General features: G+C 35.1%; 1 protein-coding gene and 1 pseudogene across 1 annotated transcript in view; both read left to right on the top strand.

The window, feature by feature from the left end:
- The window catches only part of LOC100942269 (pleckstrin homology domain-containing family A member 5), a gene marked incomplete at its 3' end in the record, with an annotated part of 70,806 nt that overhangs the window by 38,052 nt on the left and 23,395 nt on the right, over positions 1-9,359 (top strand). The window contains exons 6-8 of the mRNA XM_023508744.1: positions 7,006-7,068; positions 8,136-8,216; positions 8,346-8,495. Coding sequence (XP_023364512.1) covers positions 7,006-7,068; positions 8,136-8,216; positions 8,346-8,495 — 294 coding nt within the window. The remainder of the gene's footprint in view (positions 1-7,005; positions 7,069-8,135; positions 8,217-8,345; positions 8,496-9,359) is intronic.
- On the top strand, positions 7,885-8,098 carry LOC111722525 (annotated as a pseudogene).

Here is a 9,359-nt window from a genome sequence, read left to right as displayed (position 1 = left end):
AAAAAAAAAAGATACACATATGTTTCCGTGTTTGTTATTAACTAAAAAGTAGGTTAAACTAGTCACAGGAGGTGTATAACTTTAAAACCAAATGCATTTTGTTGGACAAAACATTGGTAACTTAGGCAGAAAATAAAATTGTCTAAAACCAGAGTTTTTCAGGTTTCATTTTTTCTTAGACATTTTTTAATCTTAACTTTAATAAATTTGTACAGCCAAGGAAATCAGTTAAAGTAGCATTTGTTAATCATGACAGAATTGTTTATTTTCCGTAAGCTGGAGGATGAAAATTACGTAAACTACGTGTCACAAGTTGCAATTATAAACAGATCTGTTTGCTTGAAAATGATAAAAACATTTTTGGCCTTTTACTCTCTCTCTCTCTCTCTCCCCCTCTGTATACACACACACACACACACACATATATATCTCATGAAGATTGTCTTTTGAACACTTTAATTCTTAAGTACAGAGCCTGCTAAAACAAATACTTTTCTAGAGGCAGTAATGAAGTACAACATAGCTGGAAATGTGAAACGTTTCGCCTGCCTTTTTAGGAGCTAAGGAGATAAACTTAGGCTTTACTGAATAAGTTTTAGTTTGCATGTCTTTGAATAATCTACATGTGGTATTATGCTGTGAGAAAATCTGACATAGAGCGTATAGAAATGTCTATCGAGATTCACAGAATGTATAATTCAGCGACGAGATGTGTTGAGCCTATTATAAAATTTTAGTATTGGCAGAGAATTAAATTTTTTCTGATTTATCTTGAAAGAACTGAATATTGTTTTCAGCTTTATGACTGAGTAATCAATTAACTGATAGCATGTTCTCCCAAGTTTGTAGGTTGTCATTCTTTAATTCACCCTTTGAGTTTTGGTGGTTTATTATGTATTCTAGTATAGTAGGATATTGACTAATTTACTATGGATTTTAAAGTAAAACCTACTTGCAGCAATGTTGCAATTAGTAATTTTTTTATAACCTTGCAAGTATTTTACAGTATTTAATGCTCGTTTGAAATGGTTTATATAGATTAAATCTGTACAACCGTGGGGTAAAATGTAAACAAGTGCACTATTAGGAAGATATTAAAGTAGAGGCTATATTTACAGTGTCGTCTTTCAAATCTAGCTATGCTGTAAACTGATGTTTGCTGTATGCTCCTCCTGATTTGAAATAGATGAAAGAAAATGAACCTATAATCACCATGGTTCACACAATGATTGAGAACTCGGCGCTAAGACCCCAACTGTACCAGCAAGTAAGGTCTTGGACAGTGAATGATACTGCTTTATCATCTGCAAAATCCCTCAGTGACAGTTTTGGTTTATCCTCAGATTTACTCATGACATCAGTGTTTTTCTTACTTTATTCTTTTGTTTATGTTTATTTGGAAACCCACAATTCATCCATGCTTTTCAAGATGCTGCAGCATTCTTAGCATGGCTTCGCTGAACATTTTGCCTTTGAATATTAAGTGTGCCATTTTCCTAAAGTTTTTGTGCAGAGTATTTGATTGATATGTACTTGGAGGTCTGCAGTACATTTGCAAAATTTCTACGGGATGTCCATATATTCATATTAACTCTAAAAGCATTACACATAATATTTAGGGGAAAGGCTTGGTGAAAATAACTTAAGTCCCCCTCCACCCCCCTCCGCCCCCCCTAGTGTTTTAGAAATAGAATATATTCATTTGAGAGTTCTTCAGTTTCTGTACGGTAGCACGGTAAAACCTAAGTATGGCCTTTCTTAACCTACTGGGATTATCTTCTCCCTGTATTCTTAATCATTCTTAAAGTAGTCAGGACAATCATACCTGCTTAACCCATTCCTTTATGCCCTGGAGTCAGCTGGCTTTAATTTAGAACCCCTGGTAATCTGCAGATCTGCAAAAGAAGTCATATGCGTTTCTCTTCAATTTTTGTGTATTTCATGGTCTCAATGTTCCTAGCTGTGTATTTTGCAACATCAGCTTCTGCTAATTCAACACCCTTAAGTTACTCTGGCCTATGACCTGTTACGGTATTTACAAATCATACAGAAGAAGAAAAATAACAAGCATGAAAAATGAATATTAATTTTTATTGAAATGTACGAAAGCACCTATTGAAAGAAGCACATTGAGCTCACACTGGCTTTAAAAGCCTTCAGCCGCCCTGGGTTCTGCATCTTGATACCATATAACCAAGAGGTTGATCCAGTTGATGGGGAGGTGACTTATTTGTGAGTATGGTTAAAAGTAGTCTTTAATTTATAATAAAGAGATAAAAAAAAATAAATATTTAAAGTTAAACAGCTTTACTTCTTTAAAAAAATGGGATCTCTCAATTCGTAACGTCCCCAGGTTCTAGAATCTAGACCATCCGTTCTGGAGTGCCACACTCGAGAGCCTTAGCTCTTACTCTGAAATGGGTGTTTTTTTCAGAGCCTAAAGCTGTCAGTAAAAATGTGTCATTTTTTGTAATACTAAACTGACATCAGAGCAAAGGCATGTTATTGTATTATATGTTTTCTTTTCACACTTTGCATAGTTTAAATAAGAGCAATAGTCTGGATTTTCTTTGGCGTTTAGTTTTCTGATTCTTTTTTACATAGATCGACATTCAGAGTTCACAGTGCAGAAATCATTGGTTTAAATTTCTCAATTGCACCAAAAATTCTAACTGCAGTTATTCAAAAATATAGAGATGAGAGTGAGGTTAGTCTTTCATGGCATCACTGACCTTGAATGCCAAAAAGCGATAGATTTGTATGAATAGATTTCTTCATACTTGGAAGAAAGCTAAAATGGTAAAGCCCGAGAAGATCTGAATGTTTAACATCTGCAGCCATGCCTGGAAATCACTGTGAACTCCCAGTGCTGCCAAGGCTAAGGAGTTTTCAGGCTGTCTTTATTCAGCTCCTAGTCAGTGACTTAATTATTGCAGGACATCTTTACTGGATAAAAGTGATATTCAGGCTTATTTCTTGAGCTCCATTTATAAATTTTTCCAAATTGAAATTAGATGTTATGTTTTCTCTAGATTTCCCTCATGTTATTATGTAAAGAAAATCTTCGTTGAAGTTTGTACTGCACACTGTTAGAGTTTGGTTTTCTGAGATGGCTTTACAGTGTTGTGTTGATAGCTTCCTTACATTTAGCTGAAAACACAGTGGCATGATGTTGTATGGCCTATTTCATTCTGAATCATAGCCACTCAGATTTTCCCTCTGGAAGACCTTCACGTTTGCATTCTTTTCCTTCAAAGACACCTGAGAAATTACCTAAGCAGTAATTCTTTTTAAATTGGTCACATTATGGGCAGCACCTGTGGCTCAAGGAATAGAGCACCGGCCCCCTATACCGAAGGTGGTGGGTTCAAACCCGGCCCTGGCCAAAAAAAAAAAAACTGCAAATAAATAAATAAATCACATTAAAAAGATCTGAAACTGAATGAAAACAAATGCTAAATAAAAGTATCAAGTTAAAAAAAAAACTTCTGCATTTATCAATCACTCTACCACCTTTCTTGACTTCATTATTATAGTTTTTATAACTATAATGATTGATATCAGTGAAATAAAAGATACGGGCTAATATTAGTAAATACCTACAGTCCTGTGAGCCTTTTTTAGCCCTCATTAGATATAATGTCTTCTTTCATTAGTTTTGAAAATATTTCCCTAAAAATCCTTTTTAGAGTTGGGGTATATCCTATATTTGTATACTTTTAAACATATGTAGTTTATATACCTAAGCGATGTTGAAGAAAGTTTAATTTTAATTACTGGTAGCACTTTTGTTTTAACTTAATGCTAAGCCACTATTTAGAAAAACTGTTTGATACATTCTTAAAGGAAGTTTCTGACTTTCTAAATAAGACATGTCCTTATATAATTAGTACAGTCTATGAAATGTGTGCTCCCAAGTTTGAGCACTGCTCTCCTGTTATATAGTTACTATATAGCCCATTTATTCTATTTATTTTTCTAACATTAGTAAGGTACTTTGAATGAAGGCATTCAGACTGGAACTTTTTTCCTTTTGCCAAATACAAATTTGAAAAGTGATAAAAAGTGTTGCCATGAACTTGATTGTGCAAAACTTAAGTTAATCAGAATGCTGATGATATTTACATTTTTCTCCTTGGTAGGATTTTATATTGAGAACAAAATAGCAAGCTTTTCAATTCTACATAGACTTTTTATTTTTTATAAATTTACCCATCTTTTCTTGAGAAAACCATTTGTGATTATTATCAGAAGTGAAAAATAAGTAATACCCAGGTGTTAATTTTTTAGGAATAATCTTACTTTCTTTTGCCTTTTTTCTGGCACCTAAAAACAATGTGTGGGGAAAGATTGATTAGTTTAAGAATGTGGTTAGTTGGTATCTACTGAATGTCTTTATAAAATAACTTGATAAAAGGTTTAAAGAAAGTCTACTAAAAATAGAGGTACAGGCTTGGCACCTGTTCCTCAATGGTCAGGGCACTGGCCACATACATAAACCAGGGCCAGCGGATTTGAACCCGGCCAGAGCCTGCTAAATAACAATGACAACTACAACAACAACAATAACAAAAATAGCCAGGCCTTGTGGCAGTTGCCCGTAGTCCCATCTACTTGGGAGGCTGAGCAAGAGTTTAAGGTCACTTAAGCCCAACAGTTTGAGATTGCTGTGAGCTGTGACACCACAACCAGAGCTCTATGAAGGGCAACATAATGAGACTCTGTCTCAAAAAAAAGAAAAGAAAAGAAATACAACAAAAATAAATCTGATTTAGGTATATAATATATTTATATGGCTACAAAGATACAAAAGTTGTTAACTGTACAGTAGATGGTTTTCTTTATTAAAATATGCCATGTGTTACGAAAATGAATCTGCAATAAGATTTTCTAAACAGGCCAGGCACAGTGTCTCACACTTGAAATTCTAGGACTCTGAAGCCAAAGCAGGAGGATTGCTTGAACTCAGGAGTTCAAGATGCGCAGAGCAAGAGCAAGACTAGAGCAAGAGCAGCTCTAGTAAAAACAGAAAAACTAGCCAAGCATGGTAGCAGGCACCCATGGTCCCAGCTACTCAGGAGACTGAGGCAGTAGAATTACTGGATCCCAAGGAGTTTGAGGTTGCATTGAGCTGTGGTAATGCCAGTGTACTCTACCCAGGGGGACACAGTGAGACTCTGTCTCCAAAAAAAAAAAAAAAAATTCTCTGAATTAAAATAGTATATTAATATTCTAAATATTTACTATAAATCAGGGTTTTCATTTTAATATTAATTACTTGTCTTTTTCTGTTGACCCTAGAGTGTAGAATACAATTAATATTTTAACCTAAATGTAGCAGTGTTTACAAGTTACATTTAAACTCTACAGTTCAGTAAAGCTGCTTTGCATTTAACTTTAAATATAACATGTATTTGGACATTTGTAGCTTTAAACCTTTCATCCTTAATTTCTTATAAATGTGAAAAATGTGATTTTTGGTGTTGTCTTAATTTTTTTAATCATGGATCAAGCATCTTTAAACTTATCTTTTATTCCTTTTTTTCAGGTAGACGTATACATTATTTTCTTGGGTCTAGGTGCTTTAATTTAGAATGGGAATTGACACTTCTCAGGACAGACTGGGATGATCTTTATTTAAAATAGTACATAAGTATTCTGACATCATTAAATTCATTTTTCATGTAATATTCATTTCTATGAAAGTTTTTGTGGTTTAATAATCACTGTGCATACCGTTAAATAGTCACGGATTCATTTGCATGAGGTATGTGAAAGTAATGTGCTGAAATGAAAATGTAAATCTAGGACTTCCTGTATGTTTGGAATGCTTATTATATTTTTACGTTTCCCCTGATCTCTACATTTCTATATCCATTCAAAGTTATCTGCTATTTAAATTATGCATCTTTTTAAAGATGTAGTTGTCAAGCAGTTTTTACAGAGAGGACATGAATAAGTTGTCATGTATACATTTCCTATGTATTTGTATAAGTACATTATGAAACGTAATTTTTCAAGCTAGAATGCAGTTAGGACACATTACTTTTATCCCTTCCTCGAGGAAAAAGTGTGCCATTTTATAAACATGCCGTGATCCCCCATTAAATTTTTCCTCTTATATATTTGGGTAAATCATGACTGTTGCCTACAGAGGCTGTGTTACAGTCTGTAGAGCGACTGACTGGGAAGGCCATGGAAGGCTTTGTAAGCACAGTCACAAGTGAGGATGTGTTTGAATGAAAGACCCTTGGAAGAAGCTGAAGAAAGTGTGTCTACACTGAGCAATCATTCCTTTCAGTATAACCATACACCTATGTTGACTAACACACACAAACACTTTATGAAATTTGTCCGTAGTTTGTGACATAGGCGTTCAGTATTATGAGATTTTTAATGATTTTCCTCTTTTCAATTAAATCCATCCTTTTCCTTCATTATCTTTTAGTTCTTAAGACAGAGGAACAAGATAAGTCTGTATTGTGTATGTGTGTTTATATATTATGTATATGTATACAATACGTTATAGGCTTCGTTAAGTAAGATGTATTGGCATTTGAGTGTACACATACACGGTGTGTGATGATGTGTATGCTGTAAAGGACAGCTTTGACTGTTGAACTATGCTTGATTCGAATATTTGATTCGATACAGTTGCTATGATTGTATATGTCAATTTTTCATTAAAATAATGTGCGTCTTTAAGATGGAAAATGTAATGTGCTGTGTTAATTTTGTTTGACCAGCATATTATTTTGTTTGCCAAGCTTAAGTTAACATCTTTATTATGTATCTTGAATATTATATCACTGTTAAGTATTTTCCTACATTTTGTAATGACCTGTGCTTGAATTAAACTTCTAAAAACTAAAGAACCGTTAAAACCCACTTTTTGTTACATAATTATATATATATGTAATATAAATCTGAAATATTAACTGTAGGCAAAATAAATCTTTTTCAAATATGGTATTTTAAGTTGCTGTGTGACGTCTTTCTTTGTAGCTGTCACAAGATGAATGTAGAGGCACATTGTACAAATACAGACCGGAAGAAGCAGATACTGATGTGAGTATCCGCGGGGGGTCTCGTCTGCACTCTGTCCTGTTCTCTGCCAAACACTGGAGAAGGCATGGACCAAAAGAACCCACCCTTCCGTGCCTTTGAAAAGGACATCACATAATTGCGTATTTTCCTCTTTTGTGCTTAAATTATTACTCCCTCACTCTGCTCCCTACTGTTTTCCCATAATTAGCATTTGAACATAGTAAGCATGACTTAAATGACGATAAAAACTTTTTAATTTTTTTAAAAAAGTTATAGAGGGCTGGAGACAAAAGAAAAATTGCTATGCCTCATAGAGTAAATGTTAGCTTTTATAAATTCTGTCCCTGTTTTTGAATTAAACTTGGTCTGTTTTAATCCCGTTTTGGAGTGCTGATTGGCCATGCATTCTTCCCTCATTTCCCCTGGTTTTAGTCTATTGAGTTGTTCCTCCTCCTCGTTTCAACACCTGTTTGATGTAGAATGAGCCTTGTCCGACAAAGATAAGGTAGTTATTTTAATGGCAAAGGAGATAAACCCTCAGATTATTTGCAGAAGTCAGTATGCCTCAAAGTTTGGGACATATTTCCAATTTGTCTTGTATTTTCATTTTGAGACATTACTTGAATCAGTTTGAGTATTGCAGTTTTGCGTACTTTCTCCTATTTTCATAAGTAAGAAGATAGAGTAATACTAAGAATTTAAAGCATCAAAACTACTGAAAGTGATTTTTTTCTCTGTTCGCATATTTTTATTTGTATTATTGCAATTAGAAGCAATCTTTCACTTGTATACTTTTCTAAGAACCTAATCACATAATTTTAAAAATACATGAAAATGATTGCTTCTTGGCCTCTTGGGTAAGATCATGTGTAATATCTGTTCTTAGCAGTTTAAAAATGTATGAAAACAGAACTCAGTTAGCGTTTTAATTAAAGGCTACATGTTATCACTTAACCTATCTAGCAGGTTGTAGGGGAGAATCTTTGCATGCATATTTAAGCATTCTATCTATTTTAGATGTGTTTCTTGCCTCCAATTACAGGAAAAATAAAAGTTACTAACAAGATATTTCTTCTCTTATGACCTAGGCCAAGTTAAGCCGATTATGTGAACAAGACAAAGTGGTACATGCTCTGGAAGAGAAACTTCAGCAGCTCCACAAGGAGAAAGTAGGACAATTATGTTTATTTAAAAGCAATGTTACTCCACATGATTATTATCAGGACACTGATAACTAAAGTAAAAAGAATTAATGCAGTGATGCAGAACATTAAGTGTAATTCTTTTTATTATAATAGTACACGCTTGAACAAGCTTTGCTGTCAGCCAGCCAGGAGATAGAAATGAACGCAGATAACCCAGCAGCCATTCAGACGGTGGTGTTACAGAGGGACGACTTACAGAATGGACTGCTTAGCACGTGTCGAGAGCTCTCTCGAGCCACTGCTGTAAGTAGACTTTTTCCCCTTACTAAAAGTCACTGAAGGGCAGTGCCGTGGCTCAGTGGTTAGGGCACCTGCCCCATATACCAACGGTGGCGGGTTCAAACTCGACCCCAGCCAAACTGCAACAAAAAAATGGCCGGGCATTATGACGGGCACCTGTAGTCCCAGCTACTTGGGAGGCTGAGGCGAGAGAATTGCCTAAGCCCAGGAGTTCGAGGTTGCTGTGAGCTATGACACCACGGCACTATACCAAGAGGGCGACAAAGTGAGACTCTGTCTCTTAAAAAAAAAAAAAAATCACTGAAATACTATGTCTTTAGCATTGTTCTTTATTTATTATAATATTAGGGATTAGTGTGTTCCCATCTAGTGGCTATAATGTAAGGGTTTAGGACACACCTCCTGGATACCGGACACAGCTACAACAGACACTTTACCTAAACAATTCTAACCTAATTGTACCTTCATATTCATCTGAAATTAAAGAAGAAAAAAATCATTTTAAAAAAATAAATTATTTTAGTGTGTTGGTCTTTAGGAATATTAAAACAAAGAATCATCTTTATTTCTACTATTAGTAATCATTTTGCTGGGGGCACCCATAGCTCAGTGGTTAAGGCACCAGCCACATGCTCTGGGGCTGGTGGGTTCAAACCCAGCTCAAGCCTGCTAAACAAGAAAGAAAACAAAATAGCCCCACGTGGTGGCAAGCGCCTGTCGACCCAGCTACTCTAGAGGCTAAAGCAAGAGAATTGCCAAAGCCCAAGAGCTGGAGATTGCTATGAGCTATGACACCATGGCACTCTACCAAGGGTGACAAAGTGAGACTCTGTCTCTGAAAAGAAAAAAAAAAGAGGCTCAAGCGGC

Source organism: Otolemur garnettii, unplaced genomic scaffold (genome assembly GCF_000181295.1).
Source record: "Otolemur garnettii isolate 467f Iridium unplaced genomic scaffold, OtoGar3 scaffold00271, whole genome shotgun sequence".
NCBI classification, from domain to species: Eukaryota; Metazoa; Chordata; class Mammalia; order Primates; family Galagidae; genus Otolemur; species Otolemur garnettii.
The sequence above is the reverse complement of the archived record's forward strand: the minus strand, read 5'-3'. Positions and strand labels throughout refer to the sequence as shown.